The 20758-nt window shown below is 48.0% G+C and overlaps 1 protein-coding gene across 7 annotated transcripts in view; it reads left to right on the plus strand.

The window, feature by feature from the left end:
• The window catches only part of PACS2 (phosphofurin acidic cluster sorting protein 2), a 68945-nt gene that overhangs the window by 5504 nt on the left and 42683 nt on the right, over positions 1 to 20758 (plus strand). For all 7 annotated transcript variants that reach the window (XM_065648882.1, XM_065648878.1, XM_065648876.1 and 4 more), the window contains exon 2: positions 19003 to 19090. In XM_065648882.1, the coding sequence (XP_065504954.1) occupies positions 19003 to 19090 (88 nt within the window). The remainder of the gene's footprint in view (positions 1 to 19002; positions 19091 to 20758) is intronic.

Raw genomic sequence — 20758 nt, forward strand, 5'->3', positions numbered from 1 at the left:
CTCTGAGCCTGCGGATGATTTCTGTGGCAAGCTCGTGGGTGTATCAAATTAGCTATGAAATGATTTGCATAATAGATTAATCAACCAGCAACAAAACATCCCTCTTTTCTGCCAAGAAAAGAAAAACAACTACTCAGCTGTTACAAGAGGCCATTATGTTCCTTGCAACCCTTAATCTTTCTTTTTCCAAGAGCACTTCGTGTTTTGGGCTCGCGCAGGAAGCTGGCCTGCTCACCGCCTTGATTTGCGTCACATCTTGGCAACTTTTTCTAATTCTTTTGGGCCAAATTTTGCCACCGTTATGGTGACCTTCTAGGGAGGGTATTTCCTATGGAATTGGTGGCCGGCTGCCAAACAACTCTGTATTGCCAGGTCCTCCATTAGCCTTCGCTTTTCCATTGACTTACTAAAGAGAGTGAAATTCTTCTGGGCCCACCGTGCTCCTTCAGAAATATCCCATTTCCTGGGAAATCGGGGACTGGGGGGCCTCGGAGAGCATGAAACTGTGGGTGGGCAGGAACTGGTCACTGTATTTTGTTTTTCCCGTGTTTCTATGTCCCTGTGAGCTGACAATACACATTTCCTAAGCTATATGGTTCTCCTGTGGCTCCAGAGATGACATCTGTGTGTCCTTTCTTGGTCAAAGAATGCCACCCCTCAAAAAAGAGAGTTTTAGTCCGAATGGATCCTAATGTGCAGATGATAAGAAGCTTAACCGCCTAATTGAATGTGATAGTGTGAAGCTTCTCTCATGGTGAGGTTTAATTGGATTATAGTACTGTACAGTGCTGCGAAGGCTTGCAGGGCATGCAGCCAGCTTCACAAGGAGAGAGTGGATCCTTGTTAATCACTCATTTGTTTAAAACAATTAATAGCCTGGAGAGCTCTGATCGGCACGGAGCAGGCAGCAGCCCTGGAGAAGGGTTTCCTCAAAAACCACACAGGTGGACCCTCTCCTTGTGTCGGTGCAACGGCGGTAGAGGGTCTGCAGATCTGCCTGGTTAGCCCAAGTCTGGGGAAAGGAGGAGATGTGCTCCCTGTGTTTGGAAAAGTAGATGTGTGGGCTCTCCTGTGCTGGTGCCTGGAAGCAGTTTCCTCCTCTAAAACCACTTCAGCCTTTCCTGCAACACTTTGCGTGACTGTGTCACTTGTCACAAGCTGTGCCTCGCTTCTGAGGTGGCCTTGCTTGTTCCTTCCCATCTAACAGCCGCGAGTCTGCAGGCCAGTCTGGCTTCAAGTGCACTTTCTTGCAGGGCAATGACTGGTTTTGGTCAGGAGCTCACATGCTGGTGTTGAACCTTCCCAGCTACAGTGGGAAAGCAATCTAATTTTTGAAGGGTGCAGCAAAAATAAAAATCAGAGCAGCCTGTGTGCTGTGAAGTTTGCTTGGTGGAGGCTCTTGTGCATATAACTGGAGCTGGGGTCTGCAAGGCAGAACGTGTGCTGCTGCTTGCCTGGCTCAGGGTGCTGCATGGTGTCTGCTGCACCTTTGCAGCACCCGTGTTTTGGGAGCAGCCCCGGAGGCTGTGCGCTTCGTGGCAATCAGTGCCTGAACTGCAGGGTGGCTGTTCTTGGGAGTTTTTGCACTGAAAGTAAGAGTGTTTGGTTTACAGATTATTTCAAAAGAGTTTGAAATCTGCATGGTTGCTCGGATCTTATTTCAGAAGAGTTATCAAGGAAAATAGGATTTGTTCTCCTGTGGGCAGGCAGACTAGCATAAATTATCAGCTTTGTTGTGTGCATTGTGTTCCCCATCCATAGCCTCTGTGCTGGTTTGGAGAGTTAACTGTTGGTCTTGTAGATGTTTGAACGTGCTGGGAAATGCCCCCAAGGATGGCGTGTGTCATTTAGGCTGGGAACAGCACTGGGACACTGGGAGATTTTGATCAACTCGCCCTGTTTCCTGCAGTGCCTGGTCCAAACTGTATTAAAGTGAAGTAAAGAAATGTAATAGCTTTGCTGTTGCTAGGAAATAGTAGTTTAGCCACCTTTTCCCTCGTGCTCCAAGATGTGTGGGATTTCCCTCCTCCTGCAGCTCTAGTTTGGTCTGAAAACAAAACAACTCCCCTCTACTGGTCGTTCATCTTTTTGGGCAGTTGGGTGCTCTGGAGCTTGTTGGAGGTGAGTGGAAGGGAGTAGGGAAGAGAGAACACAGTTGTTTAAACAAAACCTGCACGAGCTTACCTGTCGTCTTGGGCCTCGGTGAAGTGGTTTATTTTGTTCTAAAAAGAAACAAACAAAACCCCCTGGTGATCCAGTGTGTGTTGCCAGGGCTGGGGAGAGACAGAGGTTTGGAGGTGTGAGGCTGTAAAGACTGATCAAGTGTGTGCCGGTGTGCAGAGTGAAGGGAAACATGATTTTACCACTCAGCAAAGTACTCTATTTTGCTGTTAAAAATCTTCTGAAGAAAGACACTGTCTCCTTCCGTCAGATCCCTTTGATCTGTTAAGCTTGACTGTTCAAAAGTCCTTCCCTACTCTTTATTTTTCTACAAAGCCACTGCAGTGTGAGGGCTTGGAAAAACTCCTTGCTGCTGGGAAGTAAACGTTATGTGCAGGAAAGAGATTTATAAAGGAATCTTCACCTCTGCAGTGAAACACATGGAGGGCTACAAATGGAGACATGGAAAGACCGTGGAGCTCATAATGTAGTTCTGGCCTGTGTTTCAAGGGTTTCTAGTGCAGGGCTCTCATTAATGGCCAAAATGAGCTGCAGTGTGCACATACACTTCTCTGGTATGTGCTTCCCAACAGGCACTAGGCCAGATCTAGATATAGAGCAGAGAGTAACCCCCATCGAGAGATTCTTAGGAAGCCTTATCTATATATAGTCCGTATAAGTCTGTATCCCCTTTCTGCTGAGAGGACAGTCTCTGCCTGGGGAACGTGGTTAATGCAGATACACCCCAGAACCAGGCAAAGGCCCACAAGGATCACATCGCCGCGTCCATCGTGAGCGATCCCTGGCGCGTCCTGGCTCCCGCTGCAGCACGTTGCGGTGGGGAGGGCTCTGAAGGGCCCCAGCTGCGCCGTGCCGCATCTGCTGCTGTGCAAGCTGGCGACACGCTCCTGTGCCCAGCGAGGCTCAGGCTCTGCAGGAGCGCACGGCAGCTGCCGGCTGGAGGGACCGGCCGCCGAGGCTGGGGCACGTCCTTCGCGTGGAGCTGATGGCGCCCGCGCCTTTGGAGCACGTTGGTGTGTTGAGCGCTCTCATTCAAGCGGTGAGATCACAGCTTTGCAGTGACTTGTCATGAAACAGCTCTTGTAGGGTCTTTATGCAAGTGCAATTCCCTTTCCGGTTGCCTGCCAGGGTGTACCATGAGAGGAACCTGCACAAAACTGCTCCTTCTTCTGGAATGACAATTTACAGCGCTCAGCCCACCTGCTTCATCCTAATGCAGGGAAAAACGTAGCAGGTGGCTTAGATCAGAAGCAGGAACACACAGCAAGGTGGACAAGGCTGCCCTTTCACACAGCAGTGTGGTCTTCCATTGATTTGTGTGGGGTGCAGTTTCACGATTAGGATGTCTGAGGCTGTTCCCAGCCAGCCTTCCTCTTTGTGTAGTACAGAACTTCTTCCAGCCGGTGCACCACTGGGTTCCGTAGCTGTCCTGGCAGCTGTGGAGGAGCACAGCCTTCTTTCTACTGCAGAGAGCTGGCTGCCCACCTGGCATTCTTGCGGTGCGTCCTGAAACCGAAGTAGTGAGAGTCTGGGGAGCTTTGTACCACCTTGAAGTGTTGATCTGTGAATATGTCGTGAGGTTCTGTTGGACCTGCTTGGAAGTATGGCTCCTCTTTGGATGCATCGGGCTCTTGGATTGTGGATTTAGGTCTTTCTTTTAAAAAGAGTGGTCCTGTTTTCTACACTGAAGAGGCCGATTCCTTTCTCGTGTCTTTTAAGGTCTGTCAGTGTAACTCTTAACCCTGTTCAGGCTGGAAGCTTGACAAGACATATTCTGCCTTTCATAAGCCCATGAAAGTCATGGCGCTGTTGGAGGACATCTCCTCACACACGTTTTTACAAATATAGCAGGATCGTTTGAGGTCACTCCGTCTTGAGTTTCTTCAGGGAGCGCACGCTTCAGCTGGAGGCTGTGCCCGAGATAGATCCGACTGCCTCTGGAGGGGCTGTTCTGAAAATGAGTGTCTGTAACATGCGGTCTAATCTCAAGACAATCCTGCAAACTTCCCAGCTCATCAGATGCGCCTGCAGAATATTTATTTCACCTCGTTGCTTGTGTCCTGATTTCAGAGCTGCCTAAACTCGGTGGTTTGTAACGGGGACAGGGGCATCACCATTCTCACCAGAGCAATCATAATACTCTTTTCTCAACTGTGGCAAGCCGGCATTGGGGTCCCAACCTTTCCGCCATTCCATCTGTGCAGTGAGTAGTTGTGGGGGTTCGACACTAAGCATTTACCAGTCCTCTGCCTTTTACTGCAAAGCGCCGATAGCTCTCTTGCTGAAGAGCCCTTTCTCCAAGATTTGTGGAGCTGTGCGTGCTGCCCCGACACTCCGCAGGTGATGTTGTAGTGAGCTTTTACCGGCTCCTCAGAGGCTGACGTGTCTGGTGGCTCTCTGTGACCTGCCCGCTTGGGCTGCAGCTTGACAGCACCTCCTGCCTTGTGCAGGTGTTTGAGAGTTCGCATGGTAAAGGGGAGGAGGGCAGGGTTTGGGGGGGTAGAGGTGGGTTGTGTTGCAGTCGGATCCATTCTCTGCTCTGCCTTGCTGCGTGATGGTCTGAATGGCTGTGCAGGCAGAGCGTGGGGGGTGAGGACGGAGCAGGTAACCCGTTTAATCTGGTGCTGCTGCTGGAAAGTCAGCAAGTGGAAGCAACAAGTGGTTCTGCGTTGCAACAAGTGGTTCTGCGTTGCAACAAGTGGTTCTGCGTTGCTCCCGGTGTATGCACCACATTTCTAATTTAGCAGAGCTTCTCTTTAGGCTGGTGAAATGACTTGTAATAACTGCGGGAGGAGAAGTCCAGCCTCTCGTTTAGCAGCCTGTGTTTTAGAAACCCTGGGTGGTCCAAAGCCTTGTGTGTGTTCTCCAGCTCGGGGCTGCTGTTGTCAGAGCTACCGAGTGGGTCAAGGGGAAGGGATGGTTGGGGTGGTCTTTACTTCTTTGAGGCTCCACGGGAAGATCTCTGGTGGGAAGCAAGTTTTGGGAGCTAGGCTCTTTGCGAGGAGATTGTCAGACAGGCACTAACTTGAATAATTGACAGTGTAACCAGAGCTGTTGGAGATTGTTGGGGATGTAACCGAATCTTTCACACTGATTCTTATGCAAATTCGAACATGTGCTCCCGGTTTCTAATGGGACACCTACAAATACAACTGGCTCCATTCAGAACGTGGCATCCGTGCTCTGGTTCTTTGATTGCTAATGGCTTTATAGTAAGAGTGTGACTTGCAGAGCTGCATCTGTAAGTTTCACAGTGCTGTTCCTACCTGTACACGTGAAGTTTCCCTGTAGATCTTGCATAAGCGTCCTGTGGATGTTCTGGCACATGGTTTGGTGTGGAAACTGCCCATTGCTGTACTGATCCGGTTCAGTAGCAAAATGAGCTCGGATGTTTCAGCGCTGTTTTCTTTGGTGTGCTGGGGCTCATGGAAGGCAAATTAAATGACCTAGAGTTCTGCAGAAAATAGTTTTGTGTATTTAACACTGAGTGCAAATAATAAGTAAATCTGTGACTGTGGGTTGATGAGCACATTTGCTAAGTGTTATTTAGGGCTGCTGGGGGTGAGATTGGCGTCTGCAACCTCCTGGCATAGCTTCAAAATTAGGCTTCTTTTTTCGTAAATGTGCCGTGTGGTAATGGATTCATTGGTCAAAACCATGTGGGCTTAATTTCTTTAAAATATAAACAACCTAAAATGTTTGTTTATGTACAAAATATCCAGCCAGTGACTATGCATTTCCATGTTTCTACAAGAGATGAAGGTAATTCATATGGCTTAACTTGTGTCTCATCTGGCATTAGTTAAATCGGTGTTTTCATTCGCATGACCTCTTGGGGTGGGGAGAAATTATGAAAATAAGAAAACGTGGCTGAAAAAGATCTTCCTAGGTCATCTTATAGCCCATGTGAAGGCTGGAGCAGCTCCACTGAACAACCCTGACAGCTGCTTGGGGGAGCGACTGTGCCCTCTCTGCCACGGTCCATGTTACTGGGTATATTTTGTAGAGGTTTTTAAACAGTCGATTTTAGTTGACTGAGGAGTTGCCCATCCTGTATGCAATCCTTCTCCAGTGTATAAACTTCTATTCAGACTAAATAAACTAGCTACAGCAGGAAGAGCTTCTTTCTTAAAAGAAAGGCATTGATAGAGCATAATTTAACATAAATCTCTAGGACTTCTAATGCTGCTCTCTTTCCAGGCACCTGCTGATTTACAGTTTGTGGGGTCTGCTCTGAGTTTCTCGGGGCTGTCCTGCAGCCTTCCTCTGTGGTCTTGTCCTTGTGGACGGGCAGTTTTCAGTGTCAAAAGGTTCATTCCAAAATGTCCCCTTTCATGAAAATATACCTGCATGCTTTCTAACGGGTAGAAAGATGATATGCTGCTTTCTCGATCAAGTTGCACCCACTGCCTTAAAATGAAGGATTTGCAAGGAAAGCTGAGAACTGCAGGAACTGGATCATATATATTTCATGTTGCTAGTGGCTTGCTAGGGGCTGAACTCCCTTTTATTTGCTCTTCTACCTATTCCTTACGCCGCATCTGAGAGCGTGCCAGAATTTAGGGTGCTCCGATTTCTCTTTCAGGCTGGCGGGATCTGTATATTCTTTCTGCCAGGATTCAGCTTTATTTTGCTTAATAGAGTTGAAAACCATTAGTGTAGGCTTTCGTCCTTGCTTCACAAATAGACTCTGAGTGTCTTCAGGTACTTGGATAAGCTTTGCCTTCTCATGCTCAGTCCCAGAGAGGATCTGAGGCAGCTGCTTGCAGATACCAAAGCAGATCAGAGGATTTTTTCCTCCCAACATGTATCATGAAGCTGCTCACTGGGACAAAACTCTGGTGATTCTTTACCCTTGGCCCATGGGGATGTGCTTGAGGATCAGAAGCATGGCCAGTGCTTAGTTCAACCCAGTGGGTTGAGTTTTTTCCAGGGAGAGGAGATTTCAGAGGTGGATTTTTCTCAGTTCAGCCTTTGGTCGGCACGCTCCTGTTTTTCTGATGCTTAAACGGCATGTCCTGCTGGGTGTCTTTAAAAAAAGTTTATAATAAGGTTTTGCTGTTCATTCAATTGTTTCCTTGTTCCAGGATCATGACCTGAAGGTACCCGCAGCCTGGCAGTGCCGAGCGGCTCAGTCTGTTCCTGCTGCAGCTGCGCTCAGCCCAGCTTCCCAGCGCCGGTCCCTTGCCGTGCAAAGCACTCAGCTCCTCTCCATGCCCCGCGCAGATGCTGACGGGACCGCGTTTTGAAGAGGCATCTGCCTCGTCTGGGTTCGGATGCGTACGTTTGCTCTGCAGCATTGCTCTTCTTCAGGTCCGAGTAGCCAGGTTCCTGGTGTTTCCACCTCTGTGCAGTGCTGGAATTCAAGAGGATATCTGGATTTAAAAAAAAAACCCCAACAAACTGTGGCAGCCAGGTGCTCGAGAATAGGCTCTGGTCCACAGCTGGGTTGTGAGTAGGTTTAGCCTGACCTTTCTGCTTAGCTCTGACTGGCAGAACGCTGGATGCTGGGCATGTGTTTGTGTCAGGCTGCCACCACCAGCAGCTCGCAGTTCAGGACAACTGTAAGATGCTTTCACTCTGCTTTGCTTCCACTAGGTTGTTGTATTTCTCGCTGGTGGTGGTGAGATTTGCTGATGGTTCATGTTTTAGCTGGGAAAAATGCCCCTTGTTGGGATTCTGGTATGTCAGTATACAATAAAAAATGTTGAGTGGGCTGGGAATAGCTTCCAGCAAAGTCATATCAGTTTCTTGGAGCTCTTTTGTTTGGTAGAAATTCCTTTCTTTTCTCTCCCCCTTCCCATCCCCCTGACAACCCACCTCTTTTCTACAAGGACATGCTGAGGTATAATTCACAATCGTGCGACTGAAGTGAAATATGCACAGCTGCAAATGCATTTTTAAATGATACTTCATTGTTAAGGCATCTCTCTGAACAGGTTTGCAGTTCTAGTAGCCAGGTGATCAGAATGTGGTAACAAAAAGGATTTTGTTGGAAACACTTGAACTCTGATTTTTTTCAAGCTCTGAGAATGTTTTGACCACTCGCCTCTTTTACGTGCAGATAGGAAGTGTCTGGAGCAGGGTGGATCCGTGGTGGGGGGGAATATGTTAGATGTGTCCCTGAGAAAAGGGTGCATAGTTGAGTTTTCTTTTGCTTTCCTTGCATGGTATTGCAGAAATCATATGGCAGCTGAAGTACAATAAAGGACACATTAGACAAAAGTTCTTTTGATATTTGAAGCATCAGGAATATCCAGTCTTGCATGCTGCAGCTCTCTTCTACGTGGAGAAATTTTGCAACTCTTTCCCCTTTGGATCCATCAGGCTTGATTCTTTTGTGATGTCGTGCTTTTTGTGGTGCATAACAAAGCCCAGCAGCTGGAAGCTGCAGACATTCCATGTTCTGTCGCAGTCACAGTGGCCCGGGGCTGCCTGGGTTTGGTGTGAGGCTGACTGAATCACAGCCGCACCAAGAGACAACATCTCTTTATAGGTAAGTTGAAATAGATTTATTGACATCCAGGGCATTACAGGTTTAAAGGCAAAATTTGGTGTAGTTTAGCGTGAACAATTCTCTGATCTCTGGAAATTCAACGGTTCATCTTGTCTCCCACAGTTTCTGTCTCTTGAACAGGGAATTCAGGCTCTTTCTCTAGCTTTTGTCTCTGTTTTCTGTCTTCTGCCAGCAGACTGCTGCTGCTCCTCCTGCTGACAGTCTCCTGGGTTATCTTGGTTCCAAAATTATCACCAGATTTTCCAAGCTATTGCATGAGTAACTTTGGGCTTTTCTCCTGTGCATGAATTCCCACTCTCCACCAGCCCTCCAAGACGACCTGCTCCGAGCCTGTGTTTGAGATGGTACCTGCAAGCGGAGGACCCTGCTGAGCATCGCTCACGGGGGCCCATCCGTCTCTGCAGTGCTCTTGCTGATCCAGGCATGAAAACGGAGAAATGACTTAGTAATTTGGAATTATATGAACATTTATGCGTGGTCTGAATTCTCACGTACGTAACATACGAAAGTCTTTTAGTGCAGCAGTTGCAGCGTGTGCTCTCCTTGGCTCCTCTGTTCCCTCAGTGGTTTTTGAGGTGCTTGCTGAGAGCTGGTGAGCTGACCTTTGCTTCACAGGGGTGGAAATGAAGGCTCAAAATAAACAGCTGGGGAGTAGTGGCAAATCTACGCTGGCCTGTGGGAGGGCTCACGCTCACCAGAATCATGGCAGCCCCAAAACCACTTTTCTTGTTCTCTGTCTCTGTAGGGAAACACAGTTTTTTCAGAGATGTGGATTTGACTGCCGCAGTGCTGACCATCATGCCAAACCGTGGCTTGGGAGACTTCTTGCAAATTGCATGTGAAATCTTAAAATGGGAGGCGTGATTCTACTGTTTGTAAGATGTGAAAAGGTAGGGATGGCCCCTCTCCTCATGGTTTCGGTGTAAGTACCCAGGCTGCAAAGGAAGAGAGCATGAGGGATGGTGGATTTGTATTGCCCTGTAACAGATGGGCACAGAGGAGCAGGTTTAGTGTTTTATGGGTACCCCAACAGAGAATTTCTTGCATCATCCTTTTAAATCTCAGCTCACTCTGCCAGATGTGGAACGTTTAACCTAGGTGTAGAGTTGGTTCTCCAGGAGTGCTCTCACGGTGTGGTCCTGTTCACAAATGGAGTAACGCTGTCTGAATGCTCCTCGGTGATCCCTCCCAGCAGCGAGCCTTAACACCTGCACCCAGCCTCCACTTGTTCATGCCTCATCTACCTCCATCTGCTGCTTCTGTAGAGCATCCACAGTTTATCTTGATAAATCTGGGTTGAGCGGGAACGCGCAGGTCTGATGAAAGGTGGTGGGGACTGAATGAATTATGATTTTTACAAATTACTGTTTTATTGCTTATATTCAGCATTAAAAATCTTATGGGGGTCTGGAACAAGTTCTGAGCAGTGAAGACCAGCATCTCAGAGCACCTTGTGTCTATAACAGCTTACCCTTTGCTCGTTGACCCAGGTCACTCTTACATTTTAATAAATACTCTCAACAAATTGAACTAACAAGTTCAGATTTGCTTTGCTGCTCCCTTATTGCTTTCAGGAATGAAACATCACCAGCAATGATGCTGAAGAAATGCAGTATCTAAATAATAGTGAATCTCTGCTTGCCAGCTCAACTTATGACAGCTGCTGAAGAGGTTTAGGATATTAGGCAAATGCGAGTGTTTCTCTGGAGTTAATCCCTGCGTTCTGCATGCCACTGCAAGTGTTTGGCACTGGTGGTTCTTCTGAACTCCTTTCGTGAAAATTTTTGTTCCTTTTTTCCCTGATAAATGTGATGCAAGCTTTCAGAAAAGAGGGTAAGTTGCCAGGTTTTCTCCCTTTTCCATGAGAAGTACGGTGAAATCTCAGTCACAAGGGGTTTTTACAGAAAAGAAAACAAATAGAAAACCTTGCACTGAGTTATTTCCAAACAAGTGCTTTTTTTTTTTTCAGCAGAGGCTCTTTAAAGTAGAGCACACAGAGTATATTTAGATGCGAAGGGAAAGATTGCGGTGGGGGGAAGACATTTTTTGAGTGTTGTTGAGAGACATTTTGAGATCACTTGGAGACTGGGAGTTTCACAAGAGGAAGCTGCCCTCGTTGGGAGGGGACCAGGAGCTCTGCAAACCTGAGCTGTTTGCAGCCCCCCTGCAAGGCCTGGAAATGCATGTCCTCCCTCCTGCCTGTCCCCCAGGCCGGAGTTTTGCTTCAGCTGGTCTCATTCTTCCATAAACCTAGGTAATATGGCGAACTATTTGGTTTTTACAGCCTCACCAGCTCCCTTAGTCCTGCTCTTTGGTGATTTCCTTCCCAGCCTACCTGTGCTCTTCTGAGCGCTCCAGCAGACACTGTGCAAATGAGCAGGTGCTGCCCAGAATATTTGATGGAAGAAATGCAAGGGGCAGGTGCTGGAGCTCAATGCAGCTTCAACCAAGGGCATCAGGAAGCGTTTCTTTCCTTGCAAGGAGTACTGAATGCTTTTGCATTTTCAGACCTTTTTTGACCGCTGTTCATATTGCAAAACTCCTCTCAGTTTGCCCCTACCTTTCTGGGAGACAAATTTGCAAGGGATAGTACATTTCAGCTGCTTCACCCTTGATGTTTTTGTTGCAGCTTGAGGGATGTTAACCAGCGTTTCCAATGTGTTTAATGCTGAATAGTGTTCCCCAGCTTTAGTGGCAGGATCCGGAGTTCTTTGTGAATTATATTTAGCGCTGATGGAGGCTGCATTGTCAGCTGTGTATTGTTGCCTGGTTAAAACTGGCACCATTCAAATCTAAATAAAATGCTGCTGGGAAAGAATAATCTTCCTTTTGTAAATATTTTAATGTGTTTGACTTGGAAACATCCTTTGAGCTGTGGCCAGGGGGCAAATCAGCGTTGCAGCCCCCTGTTCGAAGCACTGGTGTGCAGATGTGCTGGTGCTGTGGGGTTCAGAGGGGCTCGGTGCTTGTGTGCCCTGGTGCTGCCGGAGCGAACAGCTGAGGTGCTGCCGGCCTGACGTGGGATGTTTGCTACGGCTGCAGAAACTGCTCTTCGTGGAGCTGGTGGTTCTCCCAACCTTCCCTCCAACCTGCTGGTGAAGACATTGGGTTGGGAGTTACAGCTTTCCCTCTGCGGCTCCTTCCCCGTAGTTCAGGTTGCTAGTGCTGTATTTTTAGAAGCTCTGCATGCTGGAAGAAATTGTATTTTGGGGTGCTAAATGATTCTCTTGTGTTTGAGGCATTAAGAGAATTGTGCGGGGGAAAAAAAAGTTTCTAATTCAGGTAATGAATTCTGATATTTCTTTGGCCATCATCCTATTCATCTTTGGAGTCAGGGAAGGAAGGAGCTGGCATTAAACATGGGGCAAGTAAAGGAAGAGTGTAGATTGTTGGCTCTGCAAGGTGTTGGGGTGTCTGGCTGCTCATGCTGAACTGCAAGAAGGCTGGATTGGCCAGCTTCAACAGACTTGCTGCAATGAGAACAGCATTGGGATCTGTGAAGTGTTCTTCTAGTCTGAAAGCAAGCCTGCCGGCGAAATGCTTTGCATATTTGATTGCTGTGCTGGCTGATACCAAACGTACCATCCAAGTTCACAAATGTTTTTCGCTGCTCTTTGCTCTGCCTCTATCCTTATAGGACATTTTGAGTTCTCAGTGAAAAAGCAAACAGCCATTTGGGCTCTAAATTATCCCTATGTTGTTCTCCCATCTTGGTTGCTTCAGGCCGTGTTGCAAACTTTGCAAACAAAACCATGTTCATCTGACACTTGATGCAACTGGTTTGGATCAAGGTTATGGAATCAACACTCTGTTTGGCATAAGTCACCTATCCTGGCTTTGCTGCTTTGGGTCCTGATGGGTCAGGAAGGGAAAAGCAAGCTTATGAAATAAATTTTAAAAACCCATCTCCAAAACCAAAACTGTTTTTTAAAAAAAACAACCCTCCTACAACAGTTTTCATGAAGTCTATTTATTCAGAGTGGTGTAAGGTGGTTATCTTTCAGCAAAGCACCAAGTCTTAAGAATTACATGCCATCGGGATCTTGGCTTTGGCTGGGACGGCGATGTGTCCGACTGGTGCTCGTGAATGGGGCAGCATTTGGGGATGGCTGAGCAAAAAGTAATTTGATGTGCCCCATGGTGTGAGCCTGTCTGGTCTCAGGAGTGACAGGCTGTCCAGCTCGCCTCTGCATCAGGTGTTGTGGAAGCTATTCAGAGTGGAGAGAAATAAGGTAGAGAGACAGCAAATTGTTCATGCCCTGAGAGCAAACTTGGATTTGGGTACACCAAGAAGCCATCTGTTTTTCCTTGCCTGCTTTCTTAGCTGGAGGCTTCCTAGACCTGATTTCTCATGAAGAAGAGATCACAGTGATGGGTAACCCAAGCAGAACTGAGCTCTTCATTACAGTCTCTTCTGACATGGGCCTAAAGTCAAGGTAGATTTTTTTCCTCTTGATGGGGGGCCTTTAATGGCTGATGTACAGACAAAGGGAAAAGATCAAGATATTTCAGGCTGAGTCGTGGCCTCTGGGGATTTGCAGGTCTTAGGGACCGTATGTGCTGTGACTGGCACTGCTGTGTCACCGTAGCACGGCAGCGAGCGCTCACTGTGGGCTATTCGGCAGCGGGAACGAAAAGCAGAATAGCACCCAGGTTTTTGAAAGCAGTCGAGTGCAAGAGTGCTTGGACACCTGTGCTTTCTACTATCAGAAAGAAACCCCTGAATACTGAAACAGCCTGCCTGGCTGGTACAGGACCTTCCTCTGAATCTGCCCCGCTCCGACGTGTGCCAGCTCCTCGCTGCCGAGCGCAGTCCTGGCATTCTGGATGCTGGGTTTGAAAGAGGTAAGCCAGTAGAGGTGTATTTAACCGGTCTTGTGCCTGTGCTTCGCTTTTCTGGCAGCGTGGTGTGAAGGCATAGCTCAGTTTGTTTAGCTCCTTTGCACTCCATTGCCTGCCTGAGAAACACACCTAATCTCTGCTCTGTGTTTTTTCCCCTTTGAGTCTGTCTGTAATGGGCTTTGAAACCGTCAAAATGAAGAGTGAGAAGCCAAATGCATAGCAGTGTTGCAAGAACTGAGATTTCGACTGAGATAAAAAGATGTGTGAAGAGCTGCTTCTGCTCTCGCCCAAATGACATCTTGAAGGGAGAGAAACCTGCTGTTTCTGGGTAGCGCAGTTCAGACCACGTACCTGGAGGCGAGCAGCTGGTGACAGACGCGCTGATTTCCTGCGGCGTGACCTGGAATACATCAGGTCTCGGCCAGGTATCCAGAACGTGGTGTGACACAACTGCCAGCTTGCACAAGAAGCTCTGCTTGGCTACCTGAAGAGTATGCGGAGCTGTGGAGATTTAGCTTTAACCCTGCGGGTTTCATTAGCATTGCTGTCTCAGTAGTGCCGTTTTTCTTTCCAGACTACTGAGGCGCTAAGAGTCAAAGTGTCAATGGAATATGTAAACTCTATTTTGTGAGCCAGAGCTGTTTGGCTTGCAGGGATCCTGATCCCTCTGTGCCTTGGGTGAGTCCCCTAGAGCCAGCCAGCAATGTCTTGTCCCACTGAAGGAAGGCATCTCTCAGCGTTGTCCAACTGATATGTTGGACTGGAGTATCTAAGCTCAAATATACTTTAATCCTTGGGTCCTGTTGACTTCATGCTGCTCCTCAAATAACAGATCTGCCCATGCAGAATTCTAGAATCTTTTAAAAGTTATACAGGTCTGCAAAATGCAGACATTCCTCACCCCTTTTGCATGCTTAGTTTGGAGCAGGTATATTTGTAACATATTTTAAGTGAGCGGGCCAGTATTTTGGCTGTAAGAGGATAGTGCCTGGCTGTGTGTGCGTCCTTGTGAGGTCCTGGGTAAAGCCTGTTGCATAAAATAAGCTGCCATCCTCTTGCCTGTGTGAACAGGACCTGCTTGCTACAGCATTTCTATGGATCTTGGTCTCTAGAATCTTAACAGCTTAATTCTCTGTATTAATGCTGGGAAGAGGATTTCAAGATCCTTGAGAATAAGAACAATAAAAATACATTATCTGCAATTGTTTCCTGGCTTCTTAAAGCTTACTTGGATGGATCTGTAGCCAGAACAGCTGGCTGAAGGTTGCCGTTTAGCTTGGTGGTGTGAATGAAGAAGCAAGCAAAGGCTAATACAGGACTATTGTGTTTCTTTGCAAGTTACTCTGGTTATGTTTCTGGCATAGACAGAAATTGGGGTGCTTGACCTCTGCCTCCTCGTTTAATTTCTTCTTGCCTTGGAGTTTACCTGGGAGTGGGACTGATTACAGACAATTTTGAGGGACTGGCTCGTAAGCTTTGGAAAGCGAAGAAGCACTCATCCTGTGGCTTCCACCACCGCTACCCTTGCCCGGAGGCCCATGTGTTGTCCTTTTCCTCCTGGGCACGTGCAAAGCAGGCGTAAGGAACTGCTCGTGCGGTTGGTTGGAGGTGCGCTGTGTGTGTTCGTGCCGTACTCCAGCAGCTGTCTCTGAAAAACGCCGTGCAGGGCTCCTGGCTCCAGCCGCTCCTGCGCAGCCGCCCCTCCGGTTACGTGCAGAACCGCTCGGGTTGTCTGCGCGAGCGTGGGTGTAGGCGAGTGTCTCCCTCCACTTCTCCGTCAAGTGGCTTGCAGTTTATTTTGGGACTGACTTGAGTGTAAAGCGCCAGCTCGGAGCAAAAACACTTGCGGTCGAAAGCATCGGGGTAGGAGGCTGCTTGCTGTCCTGAAATGCCGAAATAACTTGGGGAAGGTGAAACCGTCCAGTGACCAGATGGAAACCAATTCCTTCCTTATAGCCATTGGCCGATCGAGGTTTACAACCTCCAAGGAGAGCTCTCCCAGCATGAAACGCTTTCTCTAGGAACATCTTCACAGGTTTCAACCTGGACAAAGGGTGTCTGTGTAGCGAGCTGGAGTCTTCCTGCCCCAGCTCCTGTCTTGCACTCCAAGTCCCCTATAGCTGTGGATGCATCTGTTATTATTCTTGACTTCTATGGGGCTTAATTAAAATACGGGTCTTTAATTTTTAATTTTTCCTTCCTGTTGATTCGACTGTCTCTGCATGAGCGAGGCCTCAGTGCAATTACTGTGCTCCCTGTGGAGAACCAGACATTTAATTGAGTGAGGCAGGCTCTTTCTTAGAGGGGGTTTATTTTCCTGATCTTCCTACTCAGAGGGCTGCAAAACCAAAACATCTAGTGAGTAAAGAATGCGACACTCTATTTGATTGTTCTGGGCATGTTTGCTGGGTCTTGGTTTACCAAAATGTTATGTTCTTTGCAGATAGCTGCCTCCCTGAGCACGGAGCTCATGATGAAGTTACTGAGCGCAACTCGCGCTAGCAGGGCGAGTCGAAACCGTTGGGTCAGGTCCAGCTTTCCTCTTTAAAACTGCGTTCTTGCAGCAGCGATGTAAAAAGATGACGAGTTGTTTTCTTGTGGAACGCATTAGGCCGTCTCATGATTTAACCTGAGGATGGGGTCAGGCAAGTGCCTCGTGCCTCCTCGCGGGGGGGGACGTGTGTGACCGCAGGGACGCAGCTGCTCAGCGGGCACCGCGTGCTGCCGTGGGGGACCTGGCGGGCTCCTAGCAGGGGGATCCACTGTGAACCTTCAAAAAAGACTGGAAATCTTGCCTCTCAGATTTCTGTTGCCCTTATTTAATGCTGTTTCAGCTAACTTAGTGCTTGCGCTAACTTAACTCCCAATGAGCAACCATAGGTCACTGCTGAAGCAAACTTGTAAAGAAAGGGTTTGTCTGCACCTGCTTATTGCAGTCCCAAGCTTTTTATAAACCACTCAAAATACTTCAGACTTGGTTCCAGGCTTGAGGCTTCCTCAGTTCCCCTTGTGTGTGTGTGCTAGGTTATTTTCCCTGTGTTCGCAGAGATTGCATATGTACATATTAGAAACTTCCAAATATAGCATTGTTCTTTTTTTCAGATCTTTCCAGGTCCACCTGTCTCTCTCCTGTTTTTCCTACCAATGTTTAATCTTCACAGGCTCATTGATAGAAATGTTTTGAGACCAGTCGCCTTCCTGATCTCTGAGACTTGACAGAGTACAGCAAAATGTTGGCAAAAGATAAGTGCATGGAAGGAGGTGCCGCTGTTATCAGAGGCGGTTATGGCAGAAAAATCCTTGCGGTACCTGTGGCTGTGAGCGGTTCAGGGTCCTTGTGCTGGTGGCAGAGGTGACACCTGGCTCTGCATGCAGTGACACACTTGGAATATGCATTTTCATGATTATTTGAGTAAGGTATGGCCCCTTTCTGCCACCTATTCTGAAGGTTGCTTTGATTTCTAAGCTGCAAACTTAGACTGGAGACCTGGAACAATAAGCATGTTGAGGGTAAGAGTGATTTGGTGGGATTTAGAATGTCTGATTTTTATTTCCCCCCTCTGATGGACATTATAAACATTTCATTGTTTCTTGTGTGAAGTGCCTTTTAGTACCAGCAGCCCAGCAATGGGGGATAAAGAAAGCAGATGTGTCCTGTGTCTTTAACAGCTTTTGTTTTTCTGATCACTGTAAGGGAGGCTTTTAATTTTTTTAATTTTTTTTTTCCTAGCAGCAAGTGCTCCACAGGGCTTGATCAAAGCTCATAAATGATGAATTGAAGGAATGCCCGGCAGAGAACAGAACGCCCTCCTTGTGCTTGGCTGTGTGTGCTGAGAACACCATTGTTTCTTCCCGTACCTTTTTCATCCTCGAGCTGGGGCTGGAGAGAAAAGCCCTTTGTTCCCTGCGTGTCAGCCGAGACAATGCCAGTGTGTTGTCCTACCTCTGCTCTCAGCACCTGACCGGCCCGGGATCTGTGGGTTTTGGCAAGCCCAGCACAATTGTCCTCCAGCTACAGCATTACAAAGAAAACAAGTGGCAAAGGAGAGAGCCTTTGGTTCTCTTTCCCTTGGTTTTCAGGGGGCCGATGGCAGGAACCAGTGCTTGGCGAATGAGCAGGGAGGGCAGAGAACATGCGCTGGGGTGGAGAAGGGGCTGGCGAGGGCGGGTTTGGAGAGCTGCTTTGAGTAAAGACTGTAAGACTTAAGACTGGTCCTACCCCTGTGTGAGAGGGCAGAGCTCAGGCAGAGCCAGAAGCATTTCGAGATGAGGCAGCAGTTGCTTCAACATCTGCGACTGCTCCTGTTGGGAAGAGCCTTTACCCACACCTCTCCTGCAGTTCTGCACCCAGGCTGATCGTGTCCACCTCCAGGCATTGCAGCAAAGCAGTGTTTCAGCTTCCCAGTGTGGTGGAGAACATGGTGGAGGTGCAGTCGCTCTTGCAGCGGAGACTTGTTGTGGCCCCAGTGTGGAGTCCTGTAGGTCAAGTGCAGGCTGCAGTCGGTGGCGCTTGGGCTGCTGCTGCCTGGGCAGGCACGAAAATCCAGTGGCAGCTCTTCCTTTCCCATCTACCGCTTCCTCTGGCCTCTGCTTTCCTCAAGCTGAGCTGTCTTTGCTTCAGGTTTATCTTTCCCTGAAGTTTGTTTCTAGGCCTGCCTTCTTAATTACACCAGCTGGTGGTAACTTCTGTGAAATTGTGACAGTGCCAATACTGTGGTCCCATCACCTCAGAGCCTTAACTGCACCTAGTCCAAACCTCACCCCCTGCCAAGCTCCCCGAACTGGAAGGCAGAAGTGTAAACAGCTTTAACCAGAACAATGTAGCATTGCCTGGGTAAAGAATGTGATTTACTTGCGTATGTGTGGCATGTGAACGCCGGGGCCAGAGGGCACCGCTTCAGTCCTCTCCTTTCTTTCTTTTTTTTCCCTTTCCCATTAGAGATGCCTGAGCCACTCGCTGGCACTTTTGTTTGGGGGTGAGGAGGAGAATGTGTGGGTTGACCAGAGGTGGGAGTGAGATCTTTGCAAGCCAAGAGCCTGAAACTGCAAAAGCCAACAATCTAGGAAAGCTCCGTAGACAAGTTTAAAATTAGACTGACCCAGTGCTTTTACATTGCTGGAATTCAATTCCTCTGACCCTAAAGCTCTTGGTCTGACTCAGAGCAAGAGTTCCCAGGCTGTGGCCAGTGGAAGTCTGTGCTGTGAGATGCTCTCGTCTGGCCGGGGGTCTGTATCAAACAGAAATGTCCCTCCTGCCCACTTCCTAGTATTTGTGAAAGGCTGGAGAAACTCAGTCTGAAAAGCCAGGGAAACCTCACGTATTTCTGCTGTCTTTATGTCTGTATCAGTGTGTGGCTTGTGTCTGGAGCCTGTTCACCCTCAGACTGGGATACTGCTGCTGTTCAGAGCTTTTCTTTTTTCAGGCACGATTGTAACTGTTTCTCTTCTGTTCTTGTTTGCAGGTTATGCAGCTTGACATTAAAGAAACTGGTAGTCTTAAAGGAATTGGATAAGGAGCTTATTTCTGGGGTCATTGCGGTCAAAATGCAGGTAATTGCTGCTCAGTTTTAAGGATGAAATGTGTCGTTTGGCTTAAAACACTGACAGATGCCTAAACTGAGCTTTGCCTTCACGTGAGGGTCCATGGCGCCCACAGGCTTCTTCCCAAGCACATCAGGGCATTCTGGATGTGTGGAGAGTCTCTTAGGATCCTTCCCCCATGTTCCTACTGCATTTCACTGTTGTAAGCAAAGACTATTTTTTGCGGAGGGCTCAGCATGAGCTTAGCTGCATGTAAAAATGCTCTTTACAGATCATATGCTGTCACGTCTTCTCCCTGAGCTGTCACTAAATCCAAGCCTGGTTCTCCATCTAACATGCTTTCAGCTCACTTTGGGGCTGAACACCTTGGTAACTTGGTCCTGGTTTGAGGGGTCTGAAGTCTGGGCTTCCCTCTGCTGATGAGCAGCTCCGCTATTGAGTCCAAGTCATTTCGCAGTTGGGTGCTTGTCAGTGGATTTGTAGGGTGCCTGTATGTTTTTCATTTGTTTCCATAAAATACAGCTGCCATCCTAGGTAAATAACCCACTTTACAGCGTAGGTTGTGCCATTTAATGAGGTGCCTAGATGTAGGTCACACTGCCTGGAGGCAGGCGAGGACAGAAGGGGACTCAGTTCCACAGTGCGTCACAGCATCAGTTCAGCTCACATGATCCCACCGCCGCTAATGCTGAAGTACTTAATGAGTAGAAACCTGGCAGACCTATGAGTAGAAAAATACCATTAACCGTGCTGAAAAGCAGCTTTTTCAAATAAAGAATGAGGCAAACTCCTGCAGAGAGCTGATTGTGTCAAAGCACACAAAATCTGGCTTGGGAGGTGAAATCATGAAGGCTCTATGGTGCAAAAACATGCAGCTGAAGATTTAACTGGCATCTCTCCTCTCCATGAGCAGTCCAGCCGAGGTTAAAATGTGTCCCTCTATGTTGGAGGGGGTTCATGCACGCACAGCAGGGAGCAGAAAGGCAGAGAATCATTTCAGACACCTGGATTTATAGGAATCTCAGAAGGGGGTTTTAACACGCGGGACTTTCTTGTCTATTTTGGGTACATGTTGTGATCTACCTTGCTACAGTAATTCAGATGTTGGAACCTGAGCTGTTCTGCAGTCCTGTCTATGCCAGGGCAGATCCCTGAAGAGCTGGAAGGCAGAAGGACTTGCGCTGTTTGGGATCCTCGTCTGCCATGTCATAGGCTGCAGGTCGCATCCCTGGGCTGTCCTTATTTTGCCCTTGATCTGTCTGTACAGTTGACCTAGAGGTGACAGAGGCTGGAATTACCACTGTCCCAAAGAGAGCTTCACCTCGGTGTCCCTCATGCTGGATCAGCGCCCATATTTTGTTGTGATGTGCTGTTTAACGGTGGGTCAGTAGCACTACAGCTGTCTCAGACACAGGCAGGTTTGAAGCCCTGTTATTAAAAGTCCTTTTACAGGTTATGATGACGATGCTGACAAGCCCTTTCAGGGACACTTTATTTGCCAGTACTTAGGTTCCTGACATGGCTATTGTTTGAAGCTGGTGATACTGGATCATCAAATGTATGATCCCTGTCAAATGACTCAGTGCCTTTGTGTGGGGAATTGCAAGAGAGAGGTGTCAGGCCCTGGAGCCCTTCCAGAGGGGATGACTGAATTCAGACCTAATGAGAGCATCTTTC

Source organism: Caloenas nicobarica, chromosome 20 (genome assembly GCF_036013445.1).
Source record: "Caloenas nicobarica isolate bCalNic1 chromosome 20, bCalNic1.hap1, whole genome shotgun sequence".
Lineage (NCBI taxonomy): Eukaryota > Metazoa > Chordata > Aves > Columbiformes > Columbidae > Caloenas > Caloenas nicobarica.